The sequence below is a fragment of the Ammodytes marinus genome (genome assembly GCF_949987685.1).
Source record: "Ammodytes marinus genome assembly, chromosome: 19".
In the NCBI taxonomy this organism is placed as follows: Eukaryota; Metazoa; Chordata; class Actinopteri; order Uranoscopiformes; family Ammodytidae; genus Ammodytes; species Ammodytes marinus.
In genome coordinates this window covers 21,816,573-21,832,561 of record NC_137223.1, presented here as the reverse complement: position 1 = coordinate 21,832,561, position 15,989 = coordinate 21,816,573, and the positions used below count along the sequence as shown (strand labels likewise).

The 15,989-nt window shown below is 37.2% G+C and overlaps 1 protein-coding gene across 1 annotated transcript; it reads left to right on the top strand.

Moving 5' to 3' along the window:
- Positions 1–362: 362 nt before the first annotated feature.
- plg (plasminogen) lies at positions 363–14,945 on the top strand (the record flags this gene model as incomplete). Its single annotated transcript, XM_080047741.1, has 19 exons — positions 363–411; positions 1,503–1,638; positions 1,747–1,853; positions 3,639–3,753; positions 3,842–3,981; positions 4,486–4,606; positions 4,737–4,855; positions 5,107–5,269; positions 5,516–5,640; positions 5,895–6,054; positions 6,539–6,729; positions 6,834–6,982; positions 7,189–7,282; positions 7,809–7,923; positions 8,103–8,177; positions 8,283–8,423; positions 8,650–8,756; positions 8,947–9,092; positions 14,784–14,945. 19 exons carry the CDS (start codon positions 363–365, stop codon positions 14,943–14,945), a joined length of 2,415 nt encoding a protein of 804 aa, XP_079903867.1.
- Between the last annotated feature and the right edge of the window lie 1,044 nt (positions 14,946–15,989).

Sequence of the window (15,989 nt, the reverse complement as noted above, 5' to 3'; positions counted from 1 at the left end):
AGTAGCCTGTGTCCATATCAGCAGAGATAAAAAGGCTTCTCTTTCTCTCCCTGCTGTCCGACTGATAGGGTTTTAAAACTTGAGCAAGGTAAGAATTAAATAGCGTACATTCAAATATATTTGTGGTTTACCACACATAGAAAAAGGATGAAACTGTTATTGTGACACAACATTTAGTGTTCCTAAAGCTTCTGTAATCAAGTTGTTTGGACCGTTTCTCTTTTGCCGTCCTTGTCAAGCAAATGATTGACTGATGATTAAGCAGTCATGTTTGTCTTCCCTACATGCTAAAAGGAACCCAATAATATACCAGAAGGTATCGCCGTGGGTTGACTGTGAGCTGCAGGTATAAGGGCCTCACCATGGACCTGTACAAACTAGCATTCCTCCTGGGGGCCCTAATTTGCACTGGTAAGATATAATGGCATTTTGAATGATAACTTATGAATATTTTTAAAACAATAAAATGGTTAGATAATAAAAAAGGTAATACAGACACCCTGTCCAAGTTGAAATAATTGTAATTTCTATATGTATATTATCATTCAAGCAAACTAGGATGCATAAAGAGACACGTCTGGAGTCTAATTAAACATATTTTGGTCACGATGATTTGTTCACACAAATGTGTGTCTAGTGGATAAAGTTTAAACTAGAGGTTTGAAATCTAACCAAAGTAGTGATAAGGCAGAACATTTGGGCCTGACGTGTGCCCAGAGTTGATCTGATTCATATAAAATATCAGAAATCACATTTAATGACTCAATCGAAACATCTATTCTAAATTAAATGTGGAATCTCTGACAGCACTGTGGTAACAATTTCAAATGCAGCCTGTGCAATATGAGTGTTCATGCTATGATGTAAGAGATCGAACATTAGGACAAACAATGTTTTTTTTAAATATAATTCGATATTTTACGACCCCTGCGTCTGTCCTGGTTTAAACAGCAGAATTTTTTACACCAATCGGGATGAATTTCCTTTCATGGAATCCTCAAAACAGAGTTCAAAGTCCACGACCCTAGACTGCTGCAGTCAATCATAACAGAGAAGAGATTTGTGATAAACCATCTATCCTAGCAACCTAATGTAAATTCAAGTTTTCTAAATCAATCATTTTAAGAAAAATCAATAATAAAATGAGATACCGTTATAGAGTTTTCTTACCATGTTGTATATTTGATGTCTACCCCTGATGTGAGTGGATAGTTGAAGGTGTGTGACAATTTCAGAAAATTGTGAAATTAGTTATTGCTACTCATTTATTACTTGATACTATGCGGAATTAAATTATTTTTTATAAATATATGGTGAGTACAAATACAGCTTTATTGTAGACAAACAAAATAAAGATCATGACTTGCAGCTTTTCATGTTGTTTCTTTAAAAGCATTAGCTGTTCATACATGAAACAATAAAACCTGACAACAGAATCGAAGGGAATGAAAACATGCATTTTGTGTTTGACAAGTAGTTAATATTTGTGTCTCTGATTTCAGTAAGTGGTACTGAGGTGGACGGCTATGCCAAAACGGAAGGGGCATGGATCCTATCGTTGCACAAAAGACAGTACTCGGTAAACAATGTGGCCGAGTGTGCTGCCAAATGTAATGCTGAAACAGCCTTCACATGCAAGTTAGTTCAGTTTTAAAATCCAACTTTACACATTTACACTTACATTTGAATTAAACATTTCAAATTAAGGCTCAGCATCCTAACCTGACACATGTTCTGTTTTCACAGGTCTTTTATATATATTGAAAAGGACCAAGAATGTTGGACAGCAGCACCAAACTCTAAAACAGAGAATATCCTTCGCAGAAGCAGCACTGCTTTGTATGAAAAAGAAGGCAAGTCCCTTTGCTTTATTATTATGTTTTATAAGTAGCCCAAAGTCTCTTATTTTATAAGTGTCCTTTCTCTGTCTCCAATCAATTATACTGAAAGATCAACAAGAGTGCACATAATTCTCTAGAATAAATGTAACATTATGGGCCGGTTTCACAGACAGGGCCTAGATTAAGCCAGGAGTAGGCCTTAATGTGGACTAGTTAAACTGGGACGTTTAAGTCACTTTCATGGATATGGCTTAAGTTTGGCTGAGTTAGTCTGAGACTATGAAGTCCTGGAGTAAGGTAAGTAAGCCTGATTGTGAACACCTGCCCATGAGCACATGCTGCTGGTCCAACGGTGATCATAAAAACCCGGAGTGGAGCAGAAACACCATTGCTTGTGAGAAAAAACAATGGCAGAGGCTAAAAAAATCCGTCAAACTTTAATGAATTTGAAAAAAATCTCTTAAAAAAAGAATTGTTTGAAACCATCCGGTTATTGAATCTAAAAGCCATACTGCTGGGACGGAGCAAATAAATAATTGGGCCGCAATTTGCAACAAATTAAATTCTAATGAAAATGTTACTAAGAGAACAATACACCAACTTCAGGTTATCTTCATTATTATCGGTATTTCACATCTTTCTCATTTATAATTTTGACATTATATTTAATGATATCTGCACTGATAGACTCTGGAAAAACCCGCATCTCGCTTTAAAGAAGAGCTTGCCACAACCTTTCAACAAAGGACAAAAAAGATGATGTTGCAAGAAAGTTAGCCCGAGAATAACGAACAGAAAATGCAATATCTGAAAGAAGTATGACATGAAAATGATAATTCTACAGGTGGAATTGGACATGAAGTTGGAAGAGAGAGCTATGATTCAAACAAAATACAGTACTGAGACAGTTATGATTACTAATCACAGTGAAGTTATAAGTAGAAAATAAAAGGTGTTCATGTTGTGTTTTGTCATTTTGTTATTCATGTGTGTCAGTATTTTAAATCACAACAACCACATTTGAAAACAGAATTATTTTAGACACTCATTTTATTATGCTGAATACATCTTCAATTTAAATGCATCCATCTAATAAACTCAAGCAAAGTTGTTATTTTCAGTGCATTTTCCATATTGAAAGCGGTCTCGAAATGTAAGTTCATCAAATACATGTTTTGGATAAGACCTATCCACAAGTACTCTTCTGGCTGGCCTCTGCAGTGGGAGTTGATCTTCATTTAGATATTTCAAATAGTCCATGCTCTCTCACAAACACCACTAAACTGAAGTTAAACCTGCCTCTTTGGAGGATTAATTTAAGCTCAAATTTAGACCTAGAGTAGCTCTAGTCGTCCGAGCAATTGGCTTTGTTAAATCCAGAATAGCTTTTATCTAGGACTATTTTAAACTGAGTCTGTGCAAGTAGCTTTGAATTAATACAGCTCAAACAGGCATTTTAGTCTCAGACTAGGCTTAAGCCTTGTCTGTGAAATCGGCCCATATATGTTTTTAGCCTCAACTACATTGTGGTTAATGTTTAGCCTTTGTTGCATGATCAGTCATTTTTAGGACTGTAGTCTGCAAACACAGTGAGGTGACAAGTTGAAAACTAGTGACTCAAACTTCCAGACTATGATTAACTCAACAAATAGTCTGATAAATTTGTCTTCTAAATAATATTTACATAATTTTTCTCTGCAGTGGACTTTACAGTGAACGTGTCAACAAAGATTCCACCTAAATAGCAGGCTGATTTGATTGATTAATCATGCAAATCTGTTTTTTTTTCTCTTCAAGTATACCTCCTGGAGTGCGTAAATGGACTAGGAACAGATTACAGAGGAACAAAGACCAAAACAAACTCCGGAAAGATGTGTCAGAAATGGGCAGCAACCTACCCACACAGGCCCAAGTGTGTATTAAATTATAATCCTACCAATTACATATTACATTATATGTATTTATATTTCATACAATTTTTCTCAATGTGTCAACGGCAGCATCACACCGATAAGCCATCCCCGAGAAGACCTAGAGTCTAACTTCTGCAGAAACCCTGACGGAGACGGTGGAGGACCTTGGTGTTACACCACAGACCCCAACAAACGCTGGGAACACTGCAATGTACCCAGCTGCACTGGTAACATTTATTTATTTTAATGTTTGTTGTTTTTGGTGTGTGTGTGTGTGTGTGTGTGTGTGCCCGTGCGTTCACTTAGGTCCAGGTTGCTGAACAGGAGGATTATCGATGCAAATCTAAAATAAAATTTTCAACTCGGAAGGACATTAAAGTAGTGGCATAATTGCCTGTCTCGACCACCAACAATATAGTTACTATGTAATCAATATCTATATAACTTTATATAGACTTTGTATTTTTATATTTATATATGGCGTGGAGTACTCTTTTTATGCAAATTACAATTTATCTAAATGTAATTATTTCTCTTTCTCTTTCCTATGTGCTTGGTGTTGTACAGTTTTGTATTATCATTTGTATACACCCTGTGTCAGGATTTCTTTTTAAAGGTTGCTGTTTTCTATGTTGTTAAATTAGATATTGTATACACAGAAAACATATGAAGTAAATATACAGGCAGAGAAGATCAGCAGAGATGTTGAATCTGTGTGTTTTCCTTTACAGAGGAGTGTATACACTGCAGTGGTGAGAATTACAGAGGGAAAATCTCCACAACAGATAATGGCTTCACCTGCCAACGCTGGGACTCCCAGAAACCTCACAACCATGGTTACAACCCCAGCGTGTACGACTACAGAACAGCACATCATTCTGTCAATCAACCACAAGCATTAAATTTAAAAAAAATTCTAAAAGCTAAACATTGCATTTCATCCTAAAGATTAATTTTGGAATTCCTTTTATGCTTTATCCAGTCTTCCAGAGAAGTATCTTGAGGAGAACTACTGCAGAAACCCTGATGGAGAATCCAGACCCTGGTGCTTTACCAATAGCCCATCCAAACGATGGGACTTCTGCGCCATACCCCGCTGCAGTAAGACTTCCTTTTTTAATAAGGCCCTAACCACTACACCACGAGCGGCCCCTAAAAATATCTTTAAAAAAGAAAGTGTTCCTACCTATACGTTTCTATACATATGCTTAACAAAAGACCATGTGAAAATAACTCCATTATTTAATCAATATTTTATCAGGTTAATTGTTCAGTATCACTGAAATGTGTCATTTAAACACTGCTGCTACTCAACTTGTTTGCAAATTCATCTGATCCTCTTTGCTCTTCAGCATCTGAGCCACCCACCATAGTCCCAGAGACAACTTGTGCCACTGGGGAAGGTGGATCTTACAGAGGAACGATTGATGTTACAGAGTCTGGCAAAACGTGTCAGAGCTGGTCGGCTCAGACGCCACAGAAACACAGCCGCACACCAGACAACTACCCCTGCAAGTAAGAGCTAATGTCACAGAAAAATAAGGTTTTCATAAAATTGTTAGCAATACATTCAACTTACATCATATCCAGTATACTTTCTATATGTTTCGGTCTCTACAGTTTTTTTCTGAGCTTGTCAAATATTTTAAAAAGATAATACATTTTTTAATAAAAAAAGCCTTAAAAGGAAACCTGAACCAAGATCAAATGTTAATGTTGACTTCATCATTGGGTTAACTCTTATTGTATTTTGTTTGTCAGAGGCCTAGATAACAACCACTGTCGTAACCCAGACAATGAAAGAATGCCCTGGTGTTACACTACTGACCCTGAAACTCGCTGGGAGTACTGCAGGGTACCGAGCTGCGGGGATGCCCCCGGACCAGGTACAAAAAGTGACCAATGATGATGATGATGTACAATTTAAATATCACTGCACTTAATTCATGTAATCTAGTTCAAGTTTGAACATAACATGAATGCTAATTGGTGCTATGTAATATAGTTATACATTTACAAAGTGAGGGAAGGATAAAGGACCAAGAAAGTAATTTGTTGAAGTAATAAAAAAGAACCTACCATAAATATGTGTATACAAATGCATTAGTGAATCGGCCTGATTTTGTCTCTCTTGCTGCAGATGCGCCAGTAATCCCCCCAGAGGAGGAAGACTGTTATAATGGGGATGGGACAAGTTACCGTGGCGTAACATCAGAGACAATAAGTGGGAAAAGATGTCAAGTCTGGAGCTCCATGACACCTCATAACCATAAAAAAACTCCACAGGCGTTCCCCACAGCGTGAGCCTCATTGTCTAATAATATATTATTTTTAATTTAGAGGGCATTTTTTTTGTCCATTCCACATTCCCTACAACATCCAAAACTGTCCACAAATGACAAAAGTAAAAAATGAATTTCTCCAAAGTTCTAAAGAGGAATCCCCACAATGGGGCACATTGTTAGTTTGGTCTTTTCATGAGATTTGATTCCTCATTTTTTAAAGCTAGCTGTGTGCATTTAAAGGCCTATGTGAAAATGAAATATTTGTTCCTATCACACAACAGAAAATTGTTTAATTATTGTAAATCTGTTGTGAATCAAATATATTGGCAACCTATTGTCTGTATATTTGCAAAATAAGGTAGCTAGCTTTACAAAATATTAGCAACTTGTATTGGCAAGTGGAAGGTGCATCTTGGTTTCCCTATTTTGATTAAAGGAGTACATTATAGAATTACTGATTAACTGCTTTTCTGAAGTTCCAGGTTTTTTCTTTTGACAGGGACCTCCGTAGAAATCTGTGCAGGAACCCTGATGGAGACCGTGCTCCCTGGTGTTACACCACAGACCCTAGAGTCCGCTGGGAGTACTGCAACTTGGAGAAATGCCCCACCAAACCTTCGGGTGGAGAACCCACCAAACCGACTAAACCCCAGACACCCTCCACTGCCACAGAAACCCCAGCACAGAGAGGTAAACATTTTACCTTTTATAATTTGTTTGTTGGAGTTTGAGCTTTTCAGGCTTGTTTTTATTCTTTATTTGCACCTTTATGTTTCTTTGTGATGTTGTGTTAGACTGTAAAGTTGGAAATGGAGACACATACCGGGGTTCTACCTCCATCACCATTCTGGGTGTGACCTGCCAGGCCTGGAGTGCTCAGAGCCCCCACCAACACAATAGCTTCACCCCACAATCGCACCCCACCAAGGCTCTGGAGGGCAATGTAAGTGTGTGTTTGTGCTATGTTTGTTCTTCTGTTATTCATTGTCTATCTAAGCGTGCTGTACATAACGCCCCTTATGTATAGTGTTTGTGACAAAGAATAGTGGGTGTGTGTCCTTATACTTTAAGAGTGATGACTTTTCGCTGTGGATTGAATGAACAAATTATGTTATTATACACATTTCTGTCCGTGTGTGTCACTGACAGAACTGCAGGAACCCAGATAATGATGTGAATGGACCGTGGTGTTACACTACTGACAGGAACAAGAAATGGGACTACTGTCAGATCCCAGACTGTGGTAAGAGAACACTATTTTTGTGTAGAACATTACTGCTTAACTATTTCACCACTTGTCTGTGTGGCTGTAGTCAAGTCAAGTCAACTTCATTGTCAATTTCTGCAACATGAAATTGAAAATAAGTCTCTCTCCGATCCACGGTACAATAGGTACAAAGGATTTAATATATACAGTACAATAAATCATGTCTAAAGAGTGCAAAATTAAAGCAAACCAAAACAGTATAGAAAAGTGAAAAAATTGAAATATGTACAATATAAGGGCATAACAAGGTGCAGACTAAGTATAAATAGATACAGTATGTGTAAAAAGCATTGTAGATATTTGTTAGATATTTGCCCAGAGAGAAATTTATAAAGAAATATTGGATGGTAAATTTAATTTAACATGGCTTTTCTGGCGATAAACTTAGGTCTTTATATTTACTTTAAAACTTCTTCGGAAAAACCGTTACTTAATATAATACTTCAGACTAACCCAATGTTTGTGTTTTACTTCTCCTGGCAAATTCATTCATTGTTTTTAGCTGGATTGAAGTGTGGCACACCAGTCAACAAACCAAAGCGCTGTTTTGGTCGTATTGTGGGAGGATGCATTTCTAAAGCGTACTCATGGCCCTGGCAAATCAGCCTCAGGACCAGGTAAGTAGAACAATACGCAAATATAATTCCATAGATACGACTTTGTGGCATTGGATTTTTTTAAACTGCCATTTTTGTAGTACCCTTTTATTTTCTCTGATATGTACTCCTATTATCTTAGACTGGGCTGTTAATGCTGTTCTTCTTCAAGACAATTCTTTCTGTGTCTTTTGTACCAGCTCAGGAATTCATTTCTGTGGAGGAACTCTGATTCACCCTCAGTGGGTCCTTACTGCTGCACATTGCCTCGAGAGGTCAGCACCACCATTAAAAATACTGCTGAAGACCAAATCCTGTACTAAAACAATCACTGTACTGTATAGCTAATGTGTATGTTTATTATGTATTGTTTATTGTAGGTCCAAAAGGCCCGCAGCCTACAAGGTATTGCTGGGTATCCACACAGAGAGAGCCAATGAACCATCAAAACAAGAGAAGAACCTCGAGAAACTGGTGATGGGACCCAACGGAGCAGACATTGCTTTGCTCAAACTGCAGACGTGAGTTGTTTCAGAAGTAGAGATGGCTCAATACCACTTCTTCATATCCAAAACCAATATTAAAAGCTTGAGTACCTGCCAATACCGATACCAATCCAATACAGTCTTTTTCCATCTCAAAACTAAGCTGTCAAAAATACATTTGTATGGATGTACTTTGTTTAACCCAGCAATTCTAAAACAAAACCGAAACTGATGTTAACATGTGTGTGTCGTGTGTTTGCAGCCCTGCACTAATAAATGACAAAGTTCTGCCAGTTTGTCTGCCAGAAAAGGACTTCACTGTCCCCAGTGGAACTGAGTGTTATGTTACCGGATGGGGTGAAACTCAAGGTATTGTGCAGTGCACCATGTCTATGTATGTGCTTCTGTACTGTACTGACATATTTGTGAAGACCAATTTGAGTTGGAGATAGAGGTAGCAAGACAGAAAAAGGAAATTAATCTTGTAATGATAATGATGTTTATAATAAGGGTGAGGAAGAGAAGAATTAGTGGTTACTTACAGCGAGGTGTGTTGCAGGTACCGGAGGTGACGGTGTCCTGAAGGAAACTGGTTTTCCTGTGATCGAGAACAAGATCTGTAATCGTCCATCCTACTTGAATGGCAGAGTCAAAGACCACGAGATGTGTGCTGGAAACATCGAGGGAGGGACAGACAGCTGCCAGGTATGGAAAAAAGGGTTTTATGGAAGGTTCTTCAGTCTCCTTAAAGCTTGTTTGCTGCCATTGGTAATATTATACTACAGTAATCAAATAATATAGACAATCATTCATTATAAATCAATCAATCTTAATATACGTTAATCATACAATTGATTCTTTAGCTGAATTGCCACTGATAAAGTTGCATTGCAGGTAATGTAGTGAAGCGTAATCCTTTCACAATTGGCACATGACATGAGGAACACATTATTCATAATTCAGTACTCAATACGAATTAAGTAACCCTGTTTAACTCCAATACTTGGTAAAACAGTGAGTGGGACATTTCATTTTAAAATAATTATATAAAGTATAAAGTAACTAATGAGAGCCTAATTGAATAATCCTGCTCCAGACTTTTCCACAGGACCAAACTTTCTCGGTTGGTCGCACCATTAAGTGATTTGTTCGTATCCTTTTTTGTTTTTAGGACCGCACACAGGCATAAGCAATCTTACATTATTTGTTGGATATGTGATAATGAAAAAAATGCATTGTTATTAGAATTATAATACAAAATTACAGCTACATTTTCAGATTCTCCCAGGTTGAACATATCTCCCTTGATGCACGCCTTCCACTAGCTACAAGTATAAATGTATTAAATAAATTAAATCAATGTACTCTGACCTGGCAGGCCTAGATTGCTTACCTGTATTTGACAAAACAATGGCCTCTTGTAACACTGCGTGACGGCTCTCCTCTGAATTTTATTTTTCGATATCTTCTTGTTGGTTGCAAAGTTAAAATATAAATGTGGGTGTAAGGGACTTATCCATGTCCATCAAAATGAAGAGGCCTCTCTCAAGTTCCTCCATGACAGCTCCACTAGTGCAATCTCGCGAAAAATAAGCCCACAAGAAATGGTTGAATACAGTGTAGGCCTAATACACAAATGTCGCATACGGACAGGACTAAAATTATCAGAGGATCTACTAACGTGCAAAAACAGATTTCTCTTTTGCGGCTGTAATTATAACATGGGTGGTGGTGGAACAAACAGCCACATGTGGATAAAACGTTACTTTCCATAGATTAAAAAAAGTCACGTGTCAGTCAGGTTTTTTTTTCTTGATCTCAGTCCTTTTCAGGACCAGCTCTCCATATGAATTTCATAGTTTTAGTTTTAATTTAGGTAAGTTTGCATTTAGTTTCTTTGCCGTACTTAACGTCTGAGTTCATAAAGAAAAATAACTGCGGTAATGTTACCTCCTAGTGTAAAAGTAAAAAAAAAAACAGTTCCTACCGTGTCAGTAGAAATGGCTCCAACCAGGTTTATCTCGGTCTGCAGCAGCACAACTTGACCATCCTCAACATTGGGCAAACATCGGCAATGACCGCTGAAGCTCTTCCAGACGACAGTCCCCATCATGTCTAATGACTGTGGTAGTTTAGCTTACATAGCTAAAAAAATGGAAATTAAGCTATTTTATGTCATTCATTTTCTACTTAAAAATATAAAGTATATTATTAAGCAATTTTTTAGGTACTGAAACAGCATAAAACATTTTGGGAAAAGTACAAATTATTGTATATCTCTATATTACTGCCTAACAGTTATCAATGGATAGTTGAATGATGAATGAGATGCATGAACATTTTCAATACATCCAATGTACAATAACTGAATGAGTCTTGCATCATATCAATAATATTCAAAAATTCTAAGATGAAGAAAAGTAAAAGAAAAGTCTGTGGACTACTTGCCGAAACAAAATTCTCCCAGGATGAATATAACTTGCGCACTTCACATCTTCTACTAGCTAAAATAATCGATCAAACTGATAATATAACTAATATATTTAATCCGACATGGCCGGCCTAGATTACTTACTTGTAGCTGACATTACAATGTTTTCTTGAAATAGTTTGAGTGACCCGGCTCTCCACATGAATTTTAGTTGGGTTTTTTTACCAATGAAATTGCAAACACATAAGCACCCAAGAAATGTCAAAATACAGTGAAAACACTACAACATTGCATTCGGAAACAACTTCAATTAGCCTTTCAGAAGATCAAAGGGGGTTTTTTTAGATACTGAACCAGCTTCGAAAGATCTTGAAAAAGTACATAACTGTAAATCACTAAATCACTGTCCGAACATAGTAATATATACTTTAGTTGAATGAAAAATCTTTTTAAAGATTGATGAAACATTTCAATACATAAAATGTACATGAATGAGTGTTGTGCATCTCATGAATAATTTGTAATAATTCACAAAAAAAATTAATAATAATAACGTAATTTAAATGAGGTTATTACAAAAGGAAGAATAACTGTGGACTATTTGCTTACACAAAATAACAGGTGGTGATCACAATTTCAGATTCTCCCAGGAAGAACATAACTCAATCGATGTACGCCTTCTACTAGCTACAAGAAGAAATTCAACAAACATGTAAAATCAATTTAATCTGACCTAGACGGCCTAGATTGCTTACCTGTAGTTGAGAGATTACATGGCCTCCTGAAATAGTTAGCGGACTGGCTCTCCATTTAATTTTATTTTTAGACGACTTTGTAGAGGCTGCCTCTCTCAAGTTCCTCCATGAAAGCGCCACAAGTGAAATCGCGCGTGCCACTAAATGGCACGATACCGAAAATAAACAGAATAGCCTACACGGACAGGACTGAAATTATTAGGAGACCATCTAGTGTGCAGAACAATAGTAGGTTTTTACGGCTCCGATTTACACAGGGCTGGCACAGTGGTAGAAACATCCACATGTGTGCTTTACTTTAATCACCCAAGATAAACAAATCATACGTTTTAGTTTGTAATTTAATCACATTTGCATTTCGTTAGCCTCATAGCATAATTTACTAAATTATATTTACTCTACATCTACTCTATTCTACATCCACTATAGGCCTACTCTACATCTACTTTACCCTACTCTATAACCCTTAAAATATGACTTTAGGCAATTATACTATTAGGTTAACGAAAAGTAGATGTAGAATAGAGTAGATGTAGTGTAAAAGTAGAGTAGAGTAAATATGATTTAGGCAATTATGCTATGAGGCCAACGATCTTTGGTTTCTTTGCCCGTTTAACGTCTAGCCTGGCTCCGCACGCCTACCTACTTCCGCTCAATTTTCATTTCACTTCAGTACAAATGAAATGAAGTACTATGGTCTGGTTGGACCAGGCTACTTAACGTCGGAGCTCATGAAGAAACAGACGTGCAGTAGGCTAATATAATGTTACCTCCTTGTTTATAGTGAAAACAGTTCCTACCGCGTCAGTAGAAATGGCTCCAACCAGGTTCAACTCACTCAGCAGCAGTTCAGCTGGACCATCCTCATCGTCAACGCTAGTAGGCAAACATGTGCAATGACCTCTGAGGCTCTTCCCGACCGCAGTCTCCATCCCCGTCCGTGTCCGTACAATGACGGAGGTAGTTTAGCTAATTTAGCTAGCTCACTTCCCAGCCTATATGCTCACAAACTTCCCAGACTGATGCATAATAAAATAAAAACTCAAACTTCGTCAGCAAACTTACACAGAAAGGCGCGTAGCAGACAGTTCCCAGTCCAACATACAATTAGAAGAAGCACACAAACACTCAGGCCCGGTTCTAGACAGTCAGATTAGGGTGGGCCTGTAGAAATTTTAGGTGGTGCACACTGGGCAGAGGCCGAAGATGTGAGCGCGCGAGCCGAATTTTTTTACCCTTGTAAGATCTCTGCTTCTGCTTTTTGGCACATTTACTGTGAATTGTGTAGAACACAATATGCAAATAAACTTTGAGTGTTGCTGTGTGGGAGATTTGATTCTTTTTTTTCAAAATGTTTATGAATAACGTACAATATTATATATAAAAAATATACATTATATACAACATAATGTATTTTTTTTTTAATCGCAGTATTAACTGTAGGCAGCCTGATTGAAGAGAAAGCTTTGGGACGGGGCAACCTGGATGGTGGTAGTCCAGAGCTACTATACACACTATATAGATATATAGTCTTTCCACTATTGGCTCCGATGTCCAGCTGGGTGAAAATAGTAGCCAGCCGAGGTCACGTCCCTGCTAGGGGGGTCCGGGGGTATGCCCCCCCGGGAGATTTTTTTTTACCTTTTTAAAGTGAAATGCATGAATCTGGTGCACTTTGAGAGGAAAATTAAGAGGCTAAATCTGAGGAATTTTGTGTGAACAAATAATTTGGAGACACTGGGGCAAATGAATTAGAAGCTATTGAAGAAAGACACATGGATTTTCCATAAAAATATAAATTTGAAATAAAATATTATGCAGGGTCCTCTGGGATGGGCTTGGTGCTCTTTTTCTTTTACGGGACATATTTTTCTGTAATATAATGAATTCATTTAAATGCAGTGAGAGGAACAAAGCAGAAGAACTCTGTTGTCCAGTTAACTTTTTTTCCACAGACGAGGCTGAAATAGGCTATAGACTATACACAGTGCATGGGCAACTGAGTGCAGCCCCATTTTCAAATATTTTTAAATAAACTCAATACACACTGCATGCCATGGACTTGAACGTGACGTGATCAGTTAACCTCGGATTACCTCCCAAATGATCTGATAATATATATATATATATATATATTTTTTTTTTTTGGATTGGGTGGGCACAGCCCACATTTGGGTGGGCACGGCCCACCCTGGCCCCTGGCTACCGCCGGCCCTGCAAACACTTACTATGCGGATTCATACATCCATCTCTACCTACTCAGCACCACGTTGTGTCTGTCAATCCAATCCAATTCAATTCGAAAAGGTTTATTGGCATGACTGTGGAAAACAGTATTGCTAAAACATTAAATTACAAATAATAACCAATGAGAACAAATGGAATCCGATTTTGATGCCTTACCAACTTTTTATTTTTTAACTTTCATTCCAATAAAGCCCTTTTAATTGAATTTAATTATTACACAATGAAGAATAATGTTGTGACTCTCCACCATGCTATAGGGGTGGAATGCTAAATTGGTGGAGAGCTCTCTAAAAATGGTTCATTAAAAAGGAACTTCCTACGTTTCAATTTATACGGTAGAAATAATTTTTTTGTTTCTTTCCAGAACATTTAAAAAACAAGCATTATATATTATATATACCATTATAACATCCACTTAATTGAAAGTAAAAACAAAATAAAATGTTACCAAAATGTCTGAAATAATTTCAAGTAGGCTACTTGTTTGTCCAACAGTACGCTATTAGCTTTATTTTTGCTCTTCTCCAATGTAGGCTACTGAAGTCACAGATGTTGTTATTTAAACACACCTGGAGGTTTGCAGTGAAGTATCCAGTCTTTAATCACCTGCGCCACCCTCAGACAACCATCATTTGAATTCAATTAATATCAGAGGAAATATGTCCATCTTTGCGGTTCAAAGTTTGTGAAAATCCCAGATAACATACGCTAACGTAGCTTTAAATAGCGGTATTTAGAACAGATCCAGTAATGTTGTGCTCTATATCAGCACTCATGGAATGTCTCTCGTTCAATGTGTGTGTGTGTGTGTGTGTGTGTGTGTGTGTGTGTGTGTGTGTGTGTGTGTGTGTGTGTGTGTGTGTGTGTGTGTGTGTGTGAGTGCCTGTGTGTGCATGTGCATCAACAGTGTCACTCATTTCAGCAAAAGTTTAACTGAAACCCATCACATTTTCGTCCTTGCAGGGAGACAGCGGTGGTCCTTTGGTTTGTCTTTCCCAGAACAAGTATGTCCTGCAGGGTGTGACATCGTGGGGTCTGGGATGCGCCAATGCCATGAAGCCAGGCGTCTACGCTCGAGTTTCCAAGTTTGTCGATTGGATCCAAAGAACCATCCAAGCCAATTAAAAACTATTTACCTTGAACAAATACAGTAGCTTAAAATGTAACAGCCACAGAAAGTGACTGTTAATTGTATTTTTTTGAAGATACTTTAACTTGTGTGTATTGTTTTGCGCCAAAGGGACAACTTTAGTTTGTAGCCTTATCTGATCTGAAACACAACAAGCTGATCATATATCTGATTTTAGGATGTAAAGGTGTTTTATCTAGGAACTGGAAATAAAACTTGATTCAAAAGAATTGGGGAAGTCATGCTTTGTAAAAAAATGTTATAGGTCTAAACAATATACACATTTGTGGCATTCATACAACGACAGTCAAACAGTTGTTGTTTCCTTGTTGTTTGTAAGCTCTGGTTTGAAAAGTTTCTTCTTTTTTTCGTTCTCCGCTGAATCCTCCTTGTTCCTGGAAACAAAAAAGTATTAAAGTGTTTGAATGTCCCACCTAATGTAACTTATTGATACACATCGTAAATACATTTTCATATAATTACTTTGCATTTTGACTCCAAAATCAAAATCAGTTGCTTTCATTATGATTAAATGACGGCAATAAAAACATGTTTTAGCTAACCTAATATATTGAAATAACAATTCCAGGTACTTATATTTCACTTGAGCTTTTCCTTTTTTCATCTACTTTGCTACTCAAACAGATATTATGCACTTTTTACTGAAATGCATTCATTTAACAGTTAATCAGCCTCTACCTGTATGAAGCATTGTTATACAGTATATGAGACTAAAACTAAAACTCTAAAACTTAACTATAGTTCACATTAACATTGATCAAATCAAAAATACAATTGCTGCTTACATTGTAATGAATCATTAACAATGATCAAATAGAATCATGAAATACTTTCTAAGGGGCCTGTCTGAATTGAGAGTACTTTAGAGACTTCATGTGAATTAAGCTGATAGTATCTTCATTCAGACGTAACGTATCATTAATGCAGGACATTAACTTGTAGTGGAGCATTGGTACACTGTTATATTGCTACTTTGACTTCATTTAAAGATCTGAATATTTGGTCAACATGACCGTTTC